We start from the raw sequence: 25,144 nt of genomic DNA on the forward strand, positions 1-25,144 counted from the left end.
ACGTTTGTTGGCTGGTAGCCACAAACCAGCAAAGCCAGGGTGGGGCAGAGACAGCGCTCTGCCTCTGTTTATTGGAGAATTGAAGCGAAGCTGACAAAGAAAGACGTCTGAGGGGTTTTGTAGGAGAGGGAGGGTTCCAAAAGCATGCATAATTTACACAGGTTGCTGAATTCAGACTGTCTTTGTGCAGAATATGTACTTTGGAATTACACTAGCATCCACTAAAATATGCTAAGTGCTGCCAACCTATCAAAAAAACAAACAAAAAAACCCTACTAGTCTGTCTTGCTCCTGTACTTTTAGCAGCCGTTTGATCCACAAATAATGCCTATGGCTGTGTTGTGGAAAGCTCTGACTCTCATTTCTGCAGCTGCTGCTGTTACAATCATAGGAGTAAGCCAGAACTTTTGAGTGGGGGCACTGTTGACAATCCTGGAGCACACACAATTTTATGAGCAAAGAGAAAGAAAGTTGGAAACAAAGGAAGGAACTGAAGTCAGCTTACCTGATTCTGCCAGTTTGAGTTCGCAATCCATGTAATCAAACATCTCAACTGTCAGCTGAAAGCTACAAAAAAAATATTTTTTTAATGAGAGACATAAAACAAGGGCCATCGACTGTCAAAATATCCTGCCATTAGCCTGCCTTTTCAGAAATGGTATACCATGTTTTTTAAAATATTTTGTCTCCTCCAGGTGATGATGGACTCCCATCAGCCCTAGCCAGCATGGCTGAGACACACAAACCTCACAATCCATGGTTTGCCTGTGCATCGGGGAAGACACAAAGTCACAGCTTGGAGTCTACACAATGGATAGAGCAAGCCATGGTTTGGCATTACATCTGAATCAACCCGGAGTGATTCCTGGATGTTGCCTACATTTCAGCTGGTAGGCATGGGGGAATCTCTGAAGCATCCCATGGCCATGAAAACACGGTCCCATTCCTGGGCACCTAGACTAAAGGGGAGTGTGAAATGCCAAGAGATAATATTAACTGGGCTGTCCCACAGCTGCAAGAAAGAGGCTTGCCCAACATTCTGGGAGCTGACTGAGAACACAGACAGATCTTGTTGAGTGCAAGAGCAAAACTGTGCCTCTAGTTTTAATCCAGAAGAATGAGAACAACACAAAATTGTAATCTAGGTTTCAGAAGTTTAGGCAACACTGATCTGGCAGGATCAGTTAATATCAGAACTCAGCAGCCAAGGAGCTACTTGGGCTCCTATCCAAAGCATCTTTAATGAGGTACATTTCACACTTGGGACACTCCATTTGTACCCAGGGAACAAAGGCAGCCATTATGCTTTGTGGAAGATGTCAAGTAACCAGAAAGGTGGGGGACTGGGTGGGCAGGGGAAACTTACATGTTATTCACATCTGTTCCCGCAGCCTTTTCTAGCACTTCGTCAGTCACTTCCAGGCCTGGGGGGAATTCTGGGTGCTTTGGGAGAGAAAAATAAGAATTGGCATTCATTCACTAGGAGATGGCTGCCTTGCCATAATCAAACCCAAAGAGACACAGAAAGAGTGGTAGAGCACCTGCCTTGCTTGCAGAAAGTCCCAGGTTCAATCCCTGGCATCTCTAGGTAGGACTGGAAGAGGACCCTGTCTGAAACCTTCAAGAGCCACAGCCAGTCGCTGTAGACAATACTGTGCTAGATGAACCAAATGGTATGACTCACACACTTATCTTTATCCTGTTCTTTCCAGGCACGGTCTGTGCCTTAAATCTCCGTGTCTGAGCACCCTTTTCTCTTTTCCCGGAGCTTCCCCTTCAAAAGCCCACTCTTTAAAGCTGAGGTGCAACGAACGGCAATTCAAGTTTTCCCCAGATTGCCATTTGCTTCAATTCAGCTTTAAAGAGCAGGTTACTGCGGGGAAACCTCCAGAGTAAACAAAAAAGGCACTCAGACACAGAACTTTAAAATGCACAGAGGAAAGGTAAGTGTAGATAAACCTTAGTGTAAGGCTGCTTTCCTTGTTTTGCCCACATGTCCCCAGTGCATTCACACATTAGGTTAATTCTCATGCCCAGAAAAATATTTTTACTTGGCTATTTTATGATAGGATGTGGTTGTAAGAGTGGATTGTTCAGGGCTACATATTAAATTAAATTTTAAAAAATTATATACTACTTGATTGTAGTAAAACATCTATGAAGTTTATAATAAATATTTAAATTTTCAAAAAAAGATGTTAAAATCAATTAAGAATATTTAACATTTAAAATTAATTAACATTAAAATAGATTAAAGCATGTTGCCATCTACATGTCTGCATAGGATTAGGATAGGGTGCCTAAGCAAAAAGAATAGTGAAAAGAATACAGCAAAGGCACCTGCCTGATGTCAACATGCAGGGAGTTCCAAAGTGTAGGTGCAGCCTTACTAAAATATTTTCTTACAACTGTGGAGTGAGTATTATGTATTACCTGTAATATGAACTGAACAATGTGATTCAGCCAAAACACTGAAAACACTGCCTCTCTCCAGAAAGGTAATGGGGTGGAGGCCAGAGCTAAGGTGCCATCTGGCAGAGCAATGGCTAGAAACGGTAAGTGGAATGCTGAGCTGAGCTAGGCAGAATCTCAAGTTTACCAGATTTTCAGTACTAGTTACCTAACCCAACACAGTTTAGAGCCCCTCCAGACATCCTTTTCATTGAGCATTCAAGATGCATCTGAAGAAAAGATGCTTCATCTCTAAAGAAGTACATATCCTGTAATTTCCTGCAAAAGTTGTGCTTACAGCCTCTCTGAACAGCAATAATGTGGTAGCACTGGGGAAGCATCACAGAACTACTAACAAAGCAAAATAAATCTACTACTAATGCACTATTATTCTGTCAATAACATGTTTGCCGAGTACATCCACAATGAAACACCAGTCTGGAGGGACCCTAAGCAGAATCCCAGCTGGGAGACAACCACAGTTTAAGGCAGGTCGGCATGCCTTTCAACCCTCGTAAGTCAGACTAATTTCCTTGTGGAGGTCCACTGCAGACAGCTACAGTAATCTTTCCTGCTTGACAGGAGGGAGAAACAGGCAGTGGGAGGGAACTCCCATAATGCCCCTGCTGGGATGCAGCTCTTGGGGTTGAAACTAGATGAGCCCCTTCCCACAAACTGGAGAGTAGCAACCCTACAGAAAAAACCGCTGAGAAGATAAAGGTGTGCAGGAGCTGCATAAACAGAAGTTACCTTTAGATGGAAGGAAATTTTCGTGAGCAAAAGTTTGGTATAAATGTTTACGAGCTGGCCGTATCGATCATGTAGGTGGCCCTAACAAGGAAAAATAAACGTTTCATTAAAAGGGATGGGGGGGGGAGTCAGGTTTATTTGTTTATTTTTACATTTATATCCCACCTTTTCTCCAAGGAGCTCAGGGTTGCTGTATACAGTTCTCCCCACCCAACAACAACCTTGAAGTGAAGCTGAAAGATGGTGGCTGGCCAAAGGTGACCCAGTGAGCTTTGTTGCTGTGTGACAACTTTGAACCCTGGTCTTCCAAGTTCTAATCTAGCAATCTAAGCAATACACCACATTGGCTCTCTAACTCCACTGGCTTAGATCAGCAATTGATAGCCTCAAAACAAAATCTGTCTCTTGGGAAATGACATTTACCCCACTCCCCTTGGAAACTTTAAAAGCCACGATAAGACTATAGATCAGCAGCACCTGGTCTTCAGAGAAAGATGGAAGGTAGCCTTGTGCCGCTGCCCCCCCCCCGCCAATTCCACACTTCCAGTTCAAAATAACCCCCAACAGGGCAGACCAGGCATAGTTGCTGACCAGGGATCTTTGTTCTATATCCAGGACAACATTTGAAGAAAGTGTTCTCAATCCAGTATAAAATTCAAAGTTGGAGCATCCAGCTGGAAGCACATTTCTGGAACTCACCCATAGGTCTCCAGTTTCTCGGATGTTACTTCGATATCGCTGACAATCTTGAAGAACCTAGAGAAGACAGAGTGTGAAGAAAACTTAGGAGCACAAGCAAATTGGCCACATCAGAAATTCAGGACCTGTTTTCCAAAGGATATTATACTGATCCCTCCCTGTCCTTCCACAAAAGGTCAACCAGGCTTAATTAATTAATTTTTATTTTTTACAAGATTTATGGAACACTTAATAAAAAAATCTAAGCAGTTTACATGAAATAGAATATTCATTAAAAAATAGCAAAACAGTTTTAAAAAACAGTAGATTTAACAACATTATCAAAATATAGGTAAAAATAAACAGATTTTGAAAATGAATGTACATGATGAAATTACATGTCTGAGTAGGCTAAACAAAAGCAAAAAGGTTTTAGCAGGCATTGGAAACACTACAGCAAAGGGACCTGCCTAATACCAATAGGCAATCGATAAGGTTAGAAAGAAGTGTAATAGGAATTAGACAATATCATACAACCCAGAGGATGGGAAACTGCTTTAGGAACCACAAAGAATGTTTATTTAGGTTTGAAACTGAGATTGACCCAGCAAAAATTAATGTTTCATGTATACTGAACTCTACAATGCCTTTGTAAGAAGGCAACACCTCATACAGATAGATGTTGGAGGTATAATGCAGAAAAGGTCTAATTGAGGCACATGATATGGACTTCTCCAATGATCTAGTCTTCAGCATATGAAGTTGTTGTCTGTATCAATTTAGTGCTGGCAATATTCTTGATATTTGCAGATGCATGTACTTTTAAATTATATTCCCATAGTACAGGGACTAACAGCAGAACAACAAAAGAGGATTTTGTGAGCCTTTATGGACTTATACTTTGAGCCTGAAGGATAAACACCCACTGTATTATGCATTGGTCTGGCTGAATCTGAACATGTTTCCTAAAAGCACCCACCTCATGTGGAATCCTGTTTGGACATCTGGAGGGCTGATCTCAACATATACACTTAACTAACATATACACTTAACAAGCTTAAGGGCAGTGACAGGTCATAATAATTGACAGAGGTTGCAAAATCCAGCTTTTCTTGTCACACCATCAAGCTATTGGGGTGAATAATTTCTGGACATGGTTTCTGTTGTTTCCTCAATCACAGTGTACACACTGCCCCACCTCAAATGTCAGCTACGTGTACAGTTTAAAGTATATTGCCTCTTCTCTTCCGTCAAAGGTCTTTTTCACACTGGTTGAATGGAAGGAGGCCAGCAAACTTACATTTGGATGCCCATCGCGGAGGACTTTGTGGAGAACGTGGCAAAACTTCCAGCTGAGGATGGCGCTGCTGGGCAAAGGGAGACCAATTGCGTATGACCAAAAAGTAAATGCTCCTTTCTCATGATGAGTCCCCAGAATAATTCCTTCATGGGAGTCAAGGGCAGTTTGAAATTCAAGGTGTTTAAGGGGGCAGGGAGGAAGGACAATGAAACATGGCCACCCTCCTAAGAGACTTTCCCATCACCAACAATGGAAAAACAGCCCAGAAGCACTTAGAAACATTTAAGCGTTGAAGAAAAGGTGGGGTATAAATGTAATAAATAAGTAATATTTATCTTAATTTCTACCACAGCTTTTGAGTCACTGCTCTGAACATCACCAAATCAATGAAGGATTGTCTTCTAAATAAAGAACATCATAAGTAATCCTGTATTCTGTATTCACCAAAATTTGATAGAAATGTGTTTGTTTTCAACAGTTTTTATGGAGTAAAAAGGATAAAGGATTTGATTTTTAGCATTGCTGAGTTTTCCTCTTGTGATACACTCTTTGGTTTACCTCATCTTCTGATATGTAAGTGGAAAAAACTCACAGCAAATGGCACCCAGAACATGAGGCATTATATATTACAGAGGAAGAGGAGGAAATGAGACACTGGTCTGTCATTTTTGGAAGTTACTCTGTAAACCACCAGATAGTATATTCGTTACTGAATGTGTACTTTATTAAATGTGTACTTTAATAAATTTGTACTTAAGTGTACTTTACAAAATTTAATACTTTATTAAATTAGTGTTATTATTAAATAGCACTAATAACAAATTTAACTTAAGAAAGCCAAGCGAACAAGTGACATGGTAGGAAAAAAGGATACTGCGGGCATGTTTCTCTTTGACTGGTGCTTCCAGAGTGTTGATTGCTTTGCTGATGCTCATAGCCTGGGAAGGGGAGAGAAAGCCAGTATTAAGAATAGCACTGATGTTTACATTTCTAGCAAATACAATGATAAGTTATATGGAATCTAATTATCAACTAGTAACAATGACGATAACACTATGACTAAGTGCACAATGCCACAGGATTCCTACATTTAAAATAAAATGTATAAATGGCTTTTTGGTGACAGTACTCACTGGTACAGAGTCCTGCCACCTTTCATCAGCTGCGCATGGCAGCCATTTTATGCCAGTACACAAGCCTCTTATCAATATATAAGTACCGGGAGCTCATTTTTTACCACAAAAAGCACTGAATATATCAACATTGTCAGTAAGCCACCCCAATAAATCGGGGGTGGGAAACGTAAGGTGTTTCTTGACTCCAACCCCTGTCAGCTCCAGCCAGGATAGCCAATATGCAAGGATGATGGAAGAGGTAGTCCAACAACATCAGAAATGAATTTTATGGCGATACTGTCACAACTAGACGGGTAGGGATGACCAATCTTCCAGTGAGGCTTATCTGCTGATCATCTATCTGAGGTATGCCCAAGAATGTTCTGAGGAACCCCAGAGTTCCCCAAAAGAGAGTGTGAAGCCCACTGAGCTTGATGATCACATCACACTCCCCAACATCCTGTTTCCAGCACTAGGCAGCCACTTATTGAACTTCTGTGAGCCCCTGAGCAAGGTTTGGAGACAAAAAGGTCCTGCTCCAGCTCTTGGATGACAAATTGCCTTTCAACTGTAGCCCGCTGATGAAAGAGAACACCCATACACACTATTTTCTGCTCTTCACTCTCACACTGAATCTTAGTTTCTCATGTCAATGTTTTGAAGTGTGCATTTTGAATCGAAATACTTATCCTGGCTGAACTGGAAAATCAGGCAGCAGGTATGTTTGTGAATTTAACCCAAGGAAATACAAGAACAGATGGAGCTTTTTGATAAGACTTGGGGCAGGGGGAGGCAGCACCATTCAGAATAGTTAAGCATGAATTCAATAGTCCTGTGCTCAAAATATTCCCATTTCTGAATTAGAAGAAAAAATACACCCAAGCATATTTGCCATTCTGTCATAATGGTTAGCATGTTGGGCTTGGACCCAAATTCAAATCTTAGCTCCATCACAAATCTCGATTTAAGTGACGTTAGAGCCACTCACTCTCCTAAATTAATCCCACAGGGTTGCTGCAAGAAAAATAAAATGAGATATTCCCACATACATTGGTTATATCTCCCTGGGGAAAAGGGCAGGATACACGACAAACAAAAATAATTCTTCGCACTGCAAAGGTTAACATAGGACATAAATTACATCCAGGGAAAATACCTCAGAGCAGAATAAATGTAACTCTTCCCTCTATTTTTTAAAAAAATAGCTTTCTAGGCCTCATGCTTGTAGAGAAAACTGTAATGCTCAAAGTATACATGGACACAGAATCAAGGAGATGCATTGACTCTCAACGGGTTGCAGTCTATATGAAAACATTTGCATTTGCAAGAATGAAAGCTGGCATCTACTCCTGGGTACTATTCAAGATGGCCGAGTACCACCCCCAGCCTAAGGCCTTTTGGGGGGGAAAGGCAGGCAAGGGATCCTGAGCTCATGTCCTGCTTGGCCACAGTAGAGAATGGGATGCTGGACTCTAGATGAGCCTTTAGGTCTGATCCAGCAGGGCTTCTTCTGTATTCTATTGCTGAGCAACACCAGAACATCTCTTTTTTTAAAAGGCTCTACTAGTCTCAAAACCACACACTTGGTGACAAGAGTTGTGGCCGCAATTCAGGAAACATTTCTAACAAAGGTCTGTGTGCCATAAATAATCTTTCAAGCTGGTCTCATGGGGTGCATCCCCCACCGAGACAGAATTACCACCCTAGCCATGTTCATCAGGGCAGATTTTTACCTAACCTGTCATTAAAGCATCTTCAAAATCCCCCTGCCTCTGGGAGTGGGGTGGGGATAAAACACTGAAAGGTAGAGCAAGCTATGTTCTCACAGCAAAATGAGAACATTTTGCTTCACATCTCTGGTTCTACAAATGCTAGAAACTTTGGTTAAATGAAAGCAGAGGATTTTGAGATTATGTTCATCTGACATGTGGGACTGCTGCCCCCTCCCCATTCTCTCACACAGACACACAAAATGTCTCACTCCATTCTAAGCACCACTGCAAGTGACATTTTATTTATTTATGAAAACACTGAGATGAATTGAGATCAACCACAGATACCCTTTCTTTCTATCCCTTCAGGTATTAACAGGGTGACAATGAGCCAGGAAGCCTTTTCTGGGCTGGCACCCTCTGCCTAAGGAACTCCCTGCCCTGAGAGAGTCATACGGCTCTATCACGGCTTGAGTTTAGACCAAGAGAAGGTGACTGTCCCAACATCTCCCAGCAAGATACCTGGCTGGGTGAGGATTGAAACCCAGATTTCTATGGACCACGTCCAAAACATTATTCCTGCATCAGGATATTTTTCCTATTAAGCTCTTAAAATATATATATATATATATGCAAAATCCTGTTTTCTACCTTAAGGACAGGACTCTCACAATATTGCTGCAAAAAGTCAAAGCAGCTGCAGCAGCCATCTTAAAACATTCATGAACCAAGAACAAGACGGGAGTAACTGATACTAGAATATCCTCCCCAGGGTCACTGTAACCTTAAAATTCAGTGTCAACAGTAAGACTACAGGAAAGACTAAGGTGTTAGCTTCTAAAAAGGATGCTAAGTAACGATGGGTCATGAAAGAGGTTTATAGAATTTATGCATGCTTTGGGTGGAGAGCATAGCTGTCAACGTTTTCCTTTTCTTAAGGGAAATTCTCTTATTCCGAATAGGATTCCTTGCAAGAAAAGGGAAAAGTTGACAGCTATGGTGGAGAGAATTTATTCTTCTTCTCTCTCATTACACTACAACTTGAGGTCATCCAAATAAGCTGAATGGCATGAGATTCGGGGCAGCCATCTTCACACAGCATGTGATTAATTTACAGAATTTGCTGTCGGCACACATCCTGAGATATTTAAAAGGTGCAATTCAGCCATCAGATTTTGGATGAGCATTTATCTGAAAGCTCTCCAAAAATGATTGCCTTCTGTGGACGTTTCTCCGTCACTGGCAGGACTAGGCAGAGGGACTCCCTTTCAATCGCTCCAGGCCTGACCTCGTTTCATACAGAAGTCCATTGTCGCACCAATTCATTTAGATTCCAAGAACTAGCCCTGCAGCTGAACTGTATAAATGAATGAAGATGTCTCTTTGGAGAGCTATATATGACTAATTGTCCTGTCTTCTTAACCTGCAACATTTCCACAGGTCAGTAGCAAGAAAAAGCATTATATATCCATTCCTGACAGAGTCATCTTAGACACGCTCTTACACATTGTTAGTGCAAACTGCCATTTGTTGCTCTGGTTGTCAAAGCAGAGCGAGGGAGAATGAATTCTTGGCTTGACTTGACATAAACTTCTGTCATGGCGCTCATTATTAATATCTTGTCTATTAAGTAGAGTTAGAACAAGGTTTGTGGGGAAACTTCTGGAACACTCTGTTTCCACATTCAGAGGGAATTTGAATTCTTAGAAGTTTTACATACAATTATTTCCTCGCCAGATTGATATTTCAACATTATTTATTGCCTCATGGATCAGTAAGGGTGAATGCCAATATTCACCCTTTCGTACATTCAATAAATGTGAGAGGGGAGTTGCGGCAGCACCCCACCTCTCTGCACTCATCTTTACATGACTGCAGGGTTCTCTCCACAGGATCAGAAACCCTGGAAAAGTAGGTTCCCCAATTGTGTGGCGCAAGCCCTGCATGACACTCCTTCTCACGGGAATCCTGCTCATACCAGGCATGGGGAACCAGAAGCAACTGTGGCCCCCAAAGTATCTTTATCTGGCCCCTTGGACTCTTCCCCCCTACTCTGGCCATGCCTCTCACCAGCCCTGCTTCACACCCTCCCTGACTGTTTCTGCCTGCCTGGAATGTGTCCTTGAACAACAGGAATGTCTCTTGCTTGCTTGAATGGATGGAGGACAAGGGGCGTGGGGGTCCTGAGGAGAAACTGGCTGACTGAACAAAATGCAAAATTCACACCTGCTGCTCTGCTCACTTTTGCCTCTGCCCCACCCACCGCTGGCATGTGGCCCCTCAGAAGCTTCTCTAGAAGGGATTGTGGCCCTCAGGTGAAAAAAAAGTCCCCCACTTTCAATATATACCATCAAAATGAACACGTGGGGGGCGTAGGGATTGCTGCTGTAATCCTGTTGCAGACCCAGACGTGTTCACCAAATGTAAGAATGGGGCAATGGGTGTAACATCACAGCAGAGCCAGTGCCTCAGCTGGGCCAGGATCCCTCCTTCCACCATCTTGGGCCTAGAAAGGGCCAGCTACTTTGCTTAGGGAAATTTATCGACTGCTTATTTGTTTTATAAGGTGCGCCTCTAGGTTTGAGGTAGCAAATATGTAGAAAGCATAGCAAAACTTTGAACAATACTTGGAAAAGTTGACCATTTGTTTTCAAAACATATCATGCTTCCTTAATAATAAAAAATGCAAATAATAATAATAATAAAACTCATAAGAAAATCAAAGGCAGGTAACACTGTAAAAACAAGAAGCAATTCATAAGCCAAACTACTGGCATAAAAATAAAGACAAACAATGGTTACAGCTGTCTGAATTAAAACATCAACATACCAGAAATATTAAATCAATAAACTGGAATCTCCTCAAAGATTTGTGCAAGAGTGAGGAGGTAGAGATTAATCTGACCATGTTAAATGAGAGTGTTTTAACTTTTTTAAAAAAATGTTATGCAAATTGAAGATAGGTTAGTCTCAGCCAACACAATGAAAAACCGAAACAGTATTTACACAGCCTATGATAAAAAACGCCCACAAGGGCAACTCCCCACCTACAGATTTAGGGCAAAGTTGTGACAGTTAATTTAAGCAAGCTCCTTCCGCCTTTGATCTCTGGCACCTTCTCATTAAGCTGTCATTTTACCAGGAACTCGATTTCAGAATCCAAAGTATTTCCTCAGCTAACCACTCCTCTACAACGTCACCACCGCATCCTGCCTGTGACAGAGTTTTACCTTAGCAAGGTGGGCCTAGCACACATAAAACTCCCTCTCTCTCATTTCTATGTGATATTAAATTCTTAACAAGGCACTCTGCTAAGAAATTACGCTTTAAAGAGGCTAGCAAGATTGTCAGCCTTGTGCAACTCAAAGCAGTTGGCACAACCTCTTAAGCAGGGTCAACTTCAATGGCCCCTTGGAAAAATAATAACAACAATACAGTAACAGAATTTAACAGGACATGGTAACCTTCTGCCAGACTCAAGGGCTCATCCACACTTCCACATGTCCCATGAGTGGTTTTCTGCTTGTCCCATTCCTTATAGGCACGGGTCCAAGTGGTTTTGCCATGGTTTTCTGATTGAGAGGGCAAGTGGAAGTCTGGATAAGCCCTCAAACACTGGCAGAGAAACCTGCTGGTCTACCAACAACCATCCCAACCCAGCCAAGTCTAGAAGAAGCAAGCAATGGGTGCCAGTCCCTTGAAGATTGCACACTGCCAATTTGGTATCTTCTGGGTTGAAGCACCACACCTGTGTGTTATGGTCCTCACATGGTGCCCACTCTTCAAGCAGCTGAACAATATTTTAAAAATATTGTTCCAGTTGCTCTGAAGCATGGGTGGAGAACCTTTTTGGCATGGAAAGCCAGGTTATTATCTGACCCCACCCCGTACAGGTAAACTCTGACAGGTGGGTGAGATGACCCACCTGTCAATCACCTGGCATCATTAAGCTGCCAGATGATCGCAAGGTAGGTTATCCTGCCCACCTATCGAAGTCCCTTAGTTGGGTCTTTCCAAGCACAGCACTGGGCACAGGGCTAGCAAATCTGCTTTCTTCAGGGATCAGCTACATGATGAAGTTCCCCATGCAGAACTGGGTCATGCAGGCAACCCAGTAGGGTTAGCTCGCTGCCCATCAGCCAATAAATAAAACATTAATTCTGCTGTGGCTGAGTTTCTTCTGCTCCTCTCTTTCAAAATTATATGTTCATATTCTTTCATATTCTGTTATACTGATTATGAATTGGGTTTGTTTGTTTTTAAAATATCACCCACCCTGGACTTTGTGGTGAAGAGCATGTAAGAAATACCTGAAATAAATAAAATTTGGTTCCATTTATTTTTGGAGCTTTTTATAATGTTGGGTTTTTTCATTTTAATACTTGGTGAGCCACTCTGGGAATGGTCGCACTCTGGGAAGGGTAGGATATAAATCTTTAAAATAAATAAAATAAAACAGGGATAACACTGCTGATAGGATAGGGCAGCTGTAAATGTTTGCAAAGCACTTTGAAGAGCTAGAGAGTGCTGTAGAAATGCTAATTTTTTAATGAACTTTCAGTATCAAGTTGAGTTCTCTTTCATGGACTTCCCAGTTCACCCAGACAGAACACCTGACCTTCACTCCTTTTCAGCAATATATGTAAATACGTCACTCACTGATACCAGCACATTCCCAGAGCCAGTGAAATTGAGTGGTTGAAGGAGATGACCCAAGATGATGTTAATTAGCATTCACCGCCCACAGAAACCGAAATTAGAGAACACTGAAATTCAATCCAGGACAAATCTACCACAGACCATTAGTCATTAGTCACTTTCCTCATAAATGTGACCCAAAGCATCTTACACAATAAAGCACAAAAACGAGCTGCAACAAACAAAACCAATAAAACTTTAACCATCTATACAAGCTACAGCAACTAACAAGAACCAAGAAATTCAGGGTCAGTTTACCCCTGTTGCAATTTAGCCATAAAACTCACTGGGGGACTTTAGGCTAGTCACGGTCTCTCAAGCCTAACCTACCTCACAAGGCTGTCATGAGGATAAAAATGGAGAGTGGGGAGAACCATGCACATATCTTGAGAGAAAGGTAGAATATAAATGTAGTAATCATAATGGGTAACTATCATAGTCTGCCTTCATAAAGATTCTGAAGACATCAAGATGTCCAACATCCGGACACAGAAGTTCTGGATTCAAAAAAGACAGTGGTATCTCGGGTTACATACGCTTCAGGTTACATACGCTTCAGGTTACAGACTCCGCTAACCCAGAAATAGTGCTTCAGGTTAAGAACTTTGCTTCAGGATGAAAACAGAAATCGTGCTCTGGCGGTGCGGCAGCAGCGGGAGGCCCCATTAGCTAAAGTGGTGCTTCAGGTTAAGAACAGTTTCAGGTTAAGAACGGACCTCCAGAACGAATTAAGTACTTAACCTGAGGTACCACTGTATTTGAAACCCTTTTAACAGCATATACTGTGTGTGGAAGAGTGACCTGGTTAATTTTGGGGGAGGAACCAAACAGCTCATTTGTAGGGCACATGCAATGACAACCCTGCCCTGTGGAACTCCCTGCCAGTAGAGGTTCAATAGGAACTGTCCCTGCCTTCTTTCACACGCCTTCTGAAAACTGCACTGTTTAGACAGGCCTTCACAATGTGAATTTTTCTTTAAATCAAGCAGTTAATCACTTTGTTACAGTCAATTATCAGTGTTCAAAATAAATACTGTATATAAGTATCATGCTTAGCACTGGAGGAAGCAAATGCTATGTTTTTAAAAAATAAAATTTAAAGCCCACTAAAAATCTATATAAAATAGGAAGCAAAGAATCCTATGCATTTCCATTTTGTCATTCTATTAGGAACCCCGCAATACCTTCACAAACCTACAATTGGCAGTGCTCTGCATTTTGATCCAAGCTGCAAATAAACAGAGTCAGTTATAGGGTGCACAAATGCAAGCATAGATAGCCTTGGAAAAATAAGAACTGCCTACACCTGTGATCTTTTTCCACCTCGGAGTAATATGTACTAGATTTGTTGCCTAGTGTTGAATATCTTAAGTGGCAGCTGTTGAACCACACGGCAGCAGGTGACGTAATGCAAGCCAGGGGAAGTAGATGGCCAGACAGCACAGGGCGGGTCTGAACAGCACTCCCTCTTAATGGATCTAGCAGCATGCTTGCCATTCCACCACTTGCAAACCTATAGACCTATATATTGGGAGGGTTCTCAGGTCAATCCTCAGCATTTCCCTTGCCTCTCTACTGCATCAGTTGGTGAGCCACAGCACAGACCCTCCAAGTGTCCCTATTTTCCAGGGATGCCCCTGATTTAGAGAAGCAGTCCCAGTTTCTGATTTGATGGACCAGTGGGCAAAAGGCAGCTTTCTGTGCATCTAGGCTCCAGAAATACAGCTGCATTGCCTGCCCTCCAGAGCACTTGACTCTGCCTGTTCATAGAAGGCCATAAGCTAAGGCTTACTGTGCAGAAATGAACTGCACCCACTTCATTCTTCCCTGCTTGTGTTGGGACAAAACCAACCACAATCCCTGGCCTTGCGTTCTCTTGAAATCAGGGACTGCGGTTTGTTTTACTCCCCCAAAAACAGTATCTATAGTCAAGGGTTGTTCTTGACTTACCATCTGCAGTTTGTCTGAGAACAAGCAAACAGGTTCAAGGTTCTTGTAGTGATATACATTCTTCCAGCAAAGATTCAGGAGGCAAACCCTGTTTTTGACTTTCAGGTGCTCTTAAAGACCTTTTTACGCCAACAGGTCTTTGTAGCCATTTCATTTTTCATTTTTTAAATTAGCTAGTCACTTTATTGTCTGTATTGTTTTTAATTGTGTTTTATGTTTTAATGTTGCACACCACACTACTTTATGGTATGGCAGTACAAAAATACTTTTATAAATAAAAGGACGCTCCCTGGTTGGAACACAACGCTACACCAGGGATAAGGATGGAGAAGAAATCTGATTCAGTTTGCAATGTAATGTGCAATCCAATGCAATTTGCATTTTCCAAAACAAATTCAAGAACTGGAGCACAACCATCCTTCAGTATTTTCAAACTTCACCAAGGCCATTCCTCAGCCAAGCAATGTGTACAGAACTGCATATTACTGAGGTGAAGTGTGAAAAAAATGCATATACTTGTTTAAAAGGCATACAAAACTGCATTATATTGGGGAAATTTGCTCTGCAAAAATGTGATTTTAGGAGAAATTCACCCTAAAATGCTGATGAATACTTCTTTATTTTGTTATGGCAAATTGATGTGGAAATGTGGAGAACTGAACTTCATATTGGAAAAATGAGGAAGTGAGAGAAGCCAAAATAGACGGATTTGCCCTTCCTAGCAGGCATCATCATGGCTTGTTTCCTCCCAGCACAAGTGCAGAAAAGACGCAGTCCACTTTAGGTGTGTTCACAGCAAACCATTAATGTGTGAACTGGGTCATTAAGAAGGCAACACCTTAGGTATAGGCTGTGCTGAGACACACCAGTAAACTTCCTCGCTGAGTGGGTAATTAAAAAAAAAAACACAAAAAACACTCCCAGCACAGAGACTAGATATACTAATATAGATGCTTCTGTGGAAGGTCTTGCAGTCAGGGCATCTCAGCTGAGGGGAAGTAAGGCAGCCTCCCTCTGCAGACACACACATGCATGATCCATCATGTTCTCTGTGTAATAAGCAGCATCTGGCAAGCATTTATATTGACCCCTTAGGCTATAGGAGTGAACAGTTTGAAGCTTGATTTAGCACCAAAGAAAAGAAAAACAGAGCAGCCCACCACACCCACTAGTGGGGTGGTGGTGGAGGCCCTGCGCATCTTTCCAGACAAATTACAGCATCAGTTTAAAACCCCACCACCATGTGGCTGGTGACTCAGTTAAAACTAGGCCCTCAGCCACTGACAGGATAGGTCATCGGCCCAGAACAAGGATCTTGAATGAATATGCTGTATTTCCCCCCTTATGCACTCAGCATCAACTTTAAAATTGGGCCCCACATGCATCTCTACTTTCGTTCACGTGATTGTTCAAGCACACACACAAACTGCCTTGCGCATTATTTTCTTTGACCCTTCCCTTCTTCACATCTATCTGTCCAGACAACAAATATTCCTGGAAGAGTTTGATCTGCAGCTATTCTGTAGTAAATTTTGAAATTAAACTTACCGTATTTTTCGCCCTATAGGACGCACTTTTTCCCCTCCAAAAATGAAGGGGAAATGTGGGTGCGTCCTATGGGGCGAATACAGGCTTTCGCTGAAGCCTGGAGAGCGAGAGGGGTCGGTGCGCCGGCCTCCGGAGGGTTGCGCAGAGCTGCCTGCATTAGGAAGCCTCAGTGTGCCCGGGCTTCGCACAGCTGTCCGCAAGCCTGGGGAGACCGGCGCGGCTCCCTAGGCTTGCGGATAGCAGGCTCTTCTGGGGGCTGGGGTCGGGGGAAGCTCGGGCTTCCCCCGCGCCAGCCCCGTGCCTGGGGGGGGAAATAATTTTTTTTTCTTTATTTCCCCCCCAAAAAAACTAGGTGCGTCCTATAGGGCAGTGCGTCCTATGGGGCGAAAAATACGGTACATCAGTGTTTTGCTTTTTTTTTTTTTAAAAAGAAAACTTAAGATCTGTTAACAAACATGTCCTGCTTCAACAGCTAGACCAGGATAGGCTCCCACAAAGTAAATGTAAAAGTATCAAGACCACCTCACCCCAAAGACACCTACTAATATGAGGTAGTCATAGAGAAAACTGAAAATCCAGTACATTTTTAGCCTCTCTCTCTGTCCATCAGCAGGAGCATGACACATAAACACACACCCGGGAGTGTGGCCTCTAAGAGGAAAACAAAGTTGCCAGACCCCTTTTACAATATGGTGTGATACTGAAAAGGCCTCAGTTTTTGTTTTAAATTCCATTGAATAAGCGTGCCAGGAGCGTAACTAAGGTGGTTCAACTGCGACACAAATTGTGGGCACAAATTGTGCACGGAGTATGCAAATACACTGATCGCTTTAAAGTTACACTTTGTTTGCTGCTCAGTATCTTTAACGAGCAGGTTTCCATGACATCTAGATCAGAGGCTCAGCAAGGGCAGCATGCCAGGCAGAGTAGCATTGTGCTTATTGTCCCTGCTACCTAACACAACCAGGCCTTTCCAGCCTTTGAAATACTATTGGAAGATGGGATGAAAATTGGAGGCATGCACCTCTGGATAGTAGGAGGGAGGGGTTGTTCATCTGCACAACATCTGAAAAGGAGCAACCTCAAATATGAAGACTGAGGATTATAGCAGCCTTAAAGTACCACAGCTATTTCCAAACTGGCTCTGAATGCTAGGTCTCTCAGCGAGGGAGGAGCGGAAGGAATAGGGAAAGATATACAAAGAGCCCTGGTGGGTCAGATCACAATGAAGCACTTCTTCACGCAGAGGTAGCGGTGGCCACCAATAATAATAATAATAATAATAATAATAATAATAATAATAATAATAAATTTTATTTATATCCCGCTCTCCTCAGCCGAAGGTGGGCTCAGGGTGGCTAACAACAATAAAATAGTGCAACATTCTAAAAGCATTATAAAAATTAATTAAAATCAAATTGATGGCAACCATAAGCTAAAGTTCTGTAAAGATTGCCAAAGGAGGGAGTCAGGCTGTGCCCTGACCAAAGGCCTGGTGGAACAGCTCTGTCTTGCAGGCCCTGCGGAAAGATGTCAAGTCCTGCAGGGCCCTAGTCTCTTGTGACAGAGCGTTCCACCAGGTTGGAGCCGCAGCCGAAAAAGCCCTGGCTCTAGTTGAGGCCAGCCTAACCTCTCTGTGGCCCAGGACCTTCAGGATGTTTTTATTTGAAGACCGTAAGTTCCTCTGTGGGAGAGGCGGTCCCGTAGGTACGAGGGACCTAGGCTGTATAGGCCGTATCTAGATGGCTTTAAAAGAATAATGGACACAGTTACAACTATGGTTTTCTATTCTCCTTTTATTGATCAGTGCATCTTTTTACAGCTGTATTTTCAAAAAACAATAAAAACATATATCATAAAAGAAGATTGGGCGAATTCAGGGCTATTGGTGGCTAACAGCCAAGGTGGCTACGCTCTGCCTTCCGCAGTTGGAGGCTGAACTGATTCTGAAAACCAGTTGCTTGAAATCCCAGGAGGGGCAAGTGCTCTTACGCTTGAATCCTGCTTGCGGGTTTCCTACAGGCATCTGGTTGGCCACTGTGAGAACAGGATGTGGCAGGGACAATAAGCACAATGCTGGACTGGCCACTGGCCTGATCCAGCAGGCTCTCCTCGTGTAAGTTCAGCTAGCTCCATCCCTGTTTTCCGACCGGATGCTGTCTGGAAGCCCACAAGCGGGGCACAAAAGCCCTCTCCTGCTGTGGCTCCTTGGCAACTGGCCTTCCCTGGCATACAGCCTCCAAAGACAAACAGAGCAGGCAACGCTTCCCTGTGTAGACGAATTGCTCGTTACAGCACCACAGGACACCCCAAAGCTCACTTTGAAAGTCCCAGCTGAAGGCATACTAGGCAAAGCATTGCATGCAAGGCGAGCAGAACACACAAAAGGGGCACTTATATCCAACTAAACTCAAATAAAATCCAAATGAAGTGAGCCAACATGGTGCAGTGGAGGAGTGTTGGATTAGGACCCGGGAGGCCAGGGTTCAAATTGCTACTTAGACAAGCCATGAAGCTCACAGGGTGACTCTGTCTGTCTGTCTGTCTGTGTGTGTGTGTGTGTGTGTGTGTGTGTGTCTGTGTGTGTGTACACCTAACTTACCTTTCAGTGTTGTTGTGATAATACAATGCTGAGGGGAAGCGTCATACCTCGGGTTACAGACGCTTCAGGTTGCGCGATTTCGGGTTGCACACTGTGCCGAACCCGGAAATACCAGAACTGGTTACTTCCAGGTTTCAACGCTTGCGCAGAAGTGCCAAATCGCGACCCGCACATGCACACATGCGGCGCTGCAGGTTGGGAACGTGCTTCCCGCACAGATCACGTTCACAACCCGAGCGTCCACTGTATATAGCTCCTTGGAGGAGAGGTGGGATATAAATGTGAAACCAAAAAAAGTATTTGCTAGTGAATGTAAATATGACATCAAATCTAATGTGCACCTTAAATTTTCACAATGTAATTTAGCCAAAAAAAGTGAGCATTAGATTCAAGTAAATATGGTAAATAGGATCTGGGCATTAGCCTCCTCATTTAGATAACGAGTTGTCCCTTCTTAAGCTTTGCATCAGTATCAAAGCTAATAGATACTTATTCCTCCATGAACACAATCCAGACGCTTGGCCGGTTCTTTAGCAATGTGTTACCCAGGTCCAAGCATCTTGTGCCAGCCCCACTCTCCTTGCCAGCCGGCAACAGCTTCCGAGATGCCAATGTGTCCGCCCTCCCTGCTCTCCCAAGCCAACCCAGGGAAAGGAAGTGACTCAGAAACAGCTCAGAACCACAGCGGTGATGCAGTCACGAAGCAAGGATGTAATTGCTTTGTTTTCAAAACTAAACTGGTATTTCTGGTTCGCAGGTGGCAAACGCATTTAGCCTTCCTGATTGCAAATAAAAGAAAAGGATACTTCCTTCAACGTGACCTCATTTCCTTTCTGATCACCAACTCAAAGTTCAACAGAAAGAATGAGGGTGTAAATAAGTCTGTTTTGGTTTGCTGTTTTTAAAAATTTCCCGCAGTGCCATTCAAACTTTTCCAAGCAGATCCACACCATACCTTTAAAGCCTGGACAGCTCAGTTGGTTAGAGCACAGTGCCAATAATGCCAAGGTTGCAGGTTCGATCCCCGTCTCGGACAGCTGTATATTCCTGCATTGCAGGGGGTTGGACTAGATGATCCTCAGGGTCCCTTCCAACTCTACAATTCCATGATTCTATAATCCTGGGATCTATCAGTTGCTAAGGGTGCTGGGAACTGTATCTATGAGGTGGGAAACTATAGTTCCCATGATTCTTTGGCAGAAGTCATATCCTTTAAATGTGTCTGGGGTGTGCTTTAAATGTATGGTGTGGATGTGCCCAAAGCCAGACCAGGCCTCATCACAGCTTTCAGTCAGCCTGAGCATCTACAAGCGAAGGAAGTTGCCTAATGCTAGTTCTGGACACTTGTCCATCTAGTTGCCTGCTGTCCAATTCTCATGCAAGTTTCCCCAAGAGGGAAACTTTCTCAGAACTGGAGATCCTTTTAGCTGGAGGCAGCAGGGACGGAACAGGGGACCTTTTGCGTGCAACACCTGTCCTCAGCAGCTGAGCTGCAGCCCCAAACGCAGGAGGGGGAACGTGAGGCACTCCAGCTCTTGTTAAAACTATAACTTGGCTCAACAGTCTTGGAAGGCTACCCACAAGAATTGGCAAGGCCATCCTTGGTGCTCCCTTTCATGAATATATCTGTTGAAGAGAAATCTGGCTGTTGTAGTCCCCACTTTCATCAGCTTTATGGCTACTGGGGGGTGTATTAACTGGCCTGTTGATGTCTTTAAGGTTTCATTTTCTGGATGCATTTTAACTGAATCAACAATAATTGGTCATTACTGAACTGTTCATTTGGTGTTGTAAATTGTATTATAATTTTAATTGTGTGTATTGTGGTTATTGTGGCATTGTTTTGGTCTGTTATTTCATTGTAAACTGCTCCGAGTATAAACTTGGAGAAAATGTGGTAAATAAATTAGCAACAGCAGCTCCCACGAGCCCCTTTAGCCAGCTTGGCCAATGGTCAGGGACATCTGGATCCCCACTTCTGGTTTAAAAAGTCAATTTGTGTCTCCCCGCCCCCCACAACACCCAGTCTTCCTGCCGTTAAAACAGGTACAATTAAGACTGACTAGACCTGCAATTATGGAAAACCTAGTTGTGTGTGTGCACACTAAGCGACAGGCACAGGGGTGAAGGAGAACCAATGAGCAATGCTTAGCTCATAGATACCATTTCCAAATAATGAAACATTGCACAACGTTTGTGGACTAAGAAGCTTGCAAAGAGTACAGAGGTTAATTCACGTGCTGAGTTACATTCTTCAGCAGCTGCGAGTTCTAGTCTTCAGCAGGTTGTACTAGTTACAAGCACCGGAAACTGCCTCAAACTGAGTCAGACCATGAGTCCATTGGGGCCCAATACCGTCTGCTGTGACAGGCAGAGTCTCCAGGGTAACTCTGGCACACAGCAGCTACCCAATCTAGGCTGAATTCATAGTTTTAAAAATTATTATTATAACTTTTCTGCAGCTTTGCCATTCCAACACTAAACCAGCTAACGTTAAAACCACGAGAATCACAGATTTCAGTATGCATCAATGAAAGGCTATAGGCCTCATGGTCACAGTGGGGAGAACCAACAACAGAGATGAATAAGGGAGCAAACAGGTTTGTTTTTAGCTTAGGCTTCCCAAATAATGCTGCTGGTGTGACAGAAATAATTGCTTGGGCCAGTTTTGGTTTGAGTTGAAAGCTATGGAACCAGCCAGAGGACCTTCTTGGTAGTGGTGCCCTCCCTGTGGAACGCCCTCGCACCAGATGTTGAGGAGATAAATAACTATACAACTTTTAGAAGTTATCTGAAGGCAACCCTTTATCAGGAAGTTTTTTAATGTTTGATGTTTTATTATGTTTTTATATGTGATGGAAGCCACCCAGAGTGGCTGGGAAAACCCAGGGCAGCGTAGTATTAGTATTACAGATTATTATTAGTAGTATTATTACAGACCCAACAGGTTCCCCCAAAATGGGTGCACCCACAGCAGTTACAGTAATTATTGAAAGGTTTTCGGTGGCCAACAAGAGGAAATGCAGTTTCAGTATGTGCTTGGCCACCATTTCCTGTGCTGGCTGCAGCTCACCTCTGAATTTGGCATCATAAAGATACAAGGAGAGAGTTTCTCCACCTGTCTAGAATACACTCCTGTCATCAAAATGGCAGCTTTCAAATGGGAATAGGAAGTGAGAGCTGTCCCTCTCTACTCACTTGTGTGCTGTATGCTGAAGTGGCAGTGTATCACAGAATGTCAGATTAGGACCGGGCAGACCAGGATTCAAATCCCTGTTCAAGACGTGACACAAACTAGGTAATATTGTGCCAGACACTGCCTCTCAGCCTAACCTACCTCACAGGGTTGTTGGGAGAGGAGGATGAAATGTACACCACCTTGAGCTTGGAAAAAAGGTAGGATATAAATGGAATGAAAATAAAACGGGCCGCATACCAAAACAATGGATTAAACATGTTTCTGTGCAAAGACTTGCGGGGCTGTTCTTAAGAATTTAAACTAGGACTATTTAATTTGACTTTGTGCCATATGCCAACTTACCTATTTTGGAAAGATTTCCTTTTTCTTTTGGAGCAGACAAAATGGTTTCTATTTACAACATTTTAAAAATCTAAACTTTTACAAGGGTGAAAATGGAATGATTCAGTCATGGACTTGGAAATGAGTATTTGCCAGGGACCCAATGAACCCCTTTTGTTCACAAGATACACTGGTGGTGGTCAGACCTCGTCCCCTCAAATTTGCCTGTAACTTGTGCTCCACCTCTGATGTTGCCACCAGGTTCTCCTCTCTCAGAAGGTAAGAGACTGGCAACCTGTCCCTGTTCCATGGTAGATATTTTGCTAGCCATGGAGGATGAGCTCACAGGTAAGGGATCTTACATGTCAACCCTACTAGCCAAAGCAGCCTGCCAGTTCAGTAATCAGTTTTCTCCACACTTCTTTTGCCCCTGTAATGAGGGGAAGCAGGCAGGAGCTGCAACACTCATAGGGACAAATCTGCTCCTGGGATTCCCAGTGCTATCCCTTGCATGCTCTGTTTTACATAATTTGCTTAATTTATATCCTGCTCCACCTCAAAAGCTCCACTGCATTTTAAAATTGTACATTTTGCCGGGGAGGCCAAGCTCAGCAGCAGAGTGCATGCTTTGCATACAAAAGACCCAGGTGCAACCTCTGGCATCTCTAAATATGGCTGGGAAAGATTCTCCCCTAATGCCCTAGAGAGGAGTTCAAATCTATCACTCTTCTGATGTCATAAAGGCATCAAATGACTATCCTGTCCACCTGTCCAAGGTGGCCCAAGGAGAGTAGGGGGGATAGTCCTGAGAAGGACTGACCTCTCTGCCCATAAGATGACGATGAGCAGAGAGTTCAATCCTGCTTTCTGCTCAGTTTGAGTACGCAGGAAACTTGCTTGCATACCCAAATCAAGCAGGATTGAAATACCTGTGCACTGGCTGGTGCACAGGGAGCTGTTGTTGTTATACATTTATGTATAATCAAGCTTTTTCTTTGATAGTGACTCAGTGTGGCTTATGGATAAAAGTCCATCAGGAAGCCACCATTCATTTTAATAGACCTTTTCCAGGAAAGCTTCCAGCCAGATTGTGCCTGAAGCTTATAAACTGCCGATTACTCTTACGTCCATAAAATCCATACAACATCTTTTAATATGTTGCTGGGACAAAAACAGCTGAGATTTCCTCATCTCCAGCCAGGGTTATGAACTGCAATAGCAGTCAGGTCAGTGGGAGGGCAGGGGTTTGCCCGAATTGTGCTTCGGGCGTGTGGCAAACAAACCGCCATCTCAGCATTCTTTGCTGCCAGGGCTGCTGTTTCTGTAACCTTCAGAGGGCTTTCTCTGCTGGGAGAGATTCCACTTCTTTTCTCCCTTCTTAGCACACTGCCATAAAACTTTCTAATCCCTTCTCCGCAAACACTGGAGGCATGTTTGTAGTAGGAGATAAACTGGGTTGGGATGAAGGAGATTGTCCACTGTATTACGACTCCTAAATCTTCTCCTCATTTCAAAACCGGAGGGGGACAGGCAGACAAGGCAGGGTAGTTATTCGCAGGGAGACAAGGGCAGGGAGACATCCACGCAGGGTGGGGCAAATCTCTCCTTTTAGATTTCTCTAAGTTTCTTATGTTTCCTGTCTTGAGGTTCAGTTCTCCAGATTTTCACATCAGTTTGCAAACATACATATTTTTAAATCCTCAGGAGAAATTTGCTGATGGATTTTCATAACCTGCAAGTTTTGGTATGCCTTTTCTCCTAATATAATGCATACTTGTATGTTGTTTTCAGTGATATATGTTTGTTGGTGCAAACTGTGTCCTAGTACAGTGGTACCTCGGGTTAAGAACTTAATTCGTTCTAGAGGTCCATTCTTAACCTGAAACTGTTCTTAACCCGAGGTACCACTTTAGCTAATGGGGCCTCCCGCTGCCATTGTGCCGCCACCATGCAACTTCTGTTCTCATCCTGAAGCAAAGTTCTTAACCAGAGGTATTATTTCTGGGTTAGCGGAGTCTGTAACCTAAAGCGTCTGTAACCTGAGATACCACTGTATATGCATTTTGGTACACATTCCTTGGGTGCAGAACAGCACTGAAAAATTCAGAGAAGAGCAGATTTTGAAAGGTGCCTGCATTTCAGTTCCTGTATTGTTCTGAAAACAGCATATAAGGTAGGTTCACGTTTAAATGAGAAGTGAATCAAACCCCCCTTTCCTACTTCCAAGTGAATAGGTATTTAAGGAAACAGTTACCAATCGGCAACACATATCCCCCTCTGCCCACTGCTTCCATTACTCAAATCTAGCAACTACCTTGGACTTCAGTTAATAAACCCCACAGGCAGAAGATCTTCCCAGAGAAACCCAAATCTTCCACACTCACAAGGGTATTTTAAAATGCTAATTGTAACAGATGAATAAATCCAGATTTGCTCAGCAGGGATGGATTCGTTTTAAGAAGCAATTAAGCACAGAATATTTGACCCTCGTGGCCCCCCGCAGGCCGTTATTGCCCCAAAGCACCCTGCATATGCCCTCACACCCCAATTCCCCCAGCTTCCTTACAGCCTATAAGCATTCAGCTTCTTCATCATCTCTCTGCTGCTCCCTGGTCAGCAACTACAGGGACTCAGTAGAGAAAACACATTTTGAACGTGGAAAGTTCTAGGTCACTCCAGCTCAAGCCGATTTGCTCGTGAGAGGGCTGAGAAAGGTGCATCTGTGGTTGAGATCTTGCAGAACTCCTGGACGTGGGGGGTCATCAGTACTGGGCTAGCAAGACGGACCAGTTGTCTGTCTTGATAGCTGCCTTGACTGCC

At 43.3% G+C, this 25,144-nt stretch overlaps 1 protein-coding gene across 3 annotated transcripts in view; it reads right to left on the reverse strand.

The window, feature by feature from the left end:
* HIP1R (huntingtin interacting protein 1 related) overlaps positions 1 to 25,144 on the reverse strand; it is a 65,400-nt gene that overhangs the window by 34,494 nt on the left and 5,762 nt on the right. For 2 of the 3 annotated variants that reach the window (XM_083589857.1, XM_083589858.1), the window contains exons 2-7: positions 6,054 to 6,117; positions 5,180 to 5,322; positions 3,901 to 3,957; positions 3,202 to 3,282; positions 1,367 to 1,443; positions 506 to 567 (exon numbers count right to left, since the gene is read on the reverse strand). In XM_083589857.1, coding sequence (XP_083445983.1) covers positions 506 to 567; positions 1,367 to 1,443; positions 3,202 to 3,282; positions 3,901 to 3,957; positions 5,180 to 5,322; positions 6,054 to 6,117 — 484 coding nt within the window. Of the gene's footprint in view, positions 1 to 505; positions 568 to 1,366; positions 1,444 to 3,201; positions 3,283 to 3,900; positions 3,958 to 5,179; positions 5,323 to 6,053; positions 6,118 to 9,984; positions 10,074 to 25,144 lie in introns of those variants that run through there. The other variant, XM_083589859.1, reaches the window with a different exon arrangement.

The sequence above is a fragment of the Podarcis filfolensis genome (assembly GCF_964270895.1).
Source record: "Podarcis filfolensis genome assembly, chromosome: 16".
NCBI lineage: Eukaryota > Metazoa > Chordata > Lepidosauria > Squamata > Lacertidae > Podarcis > Podarcis filfolensis.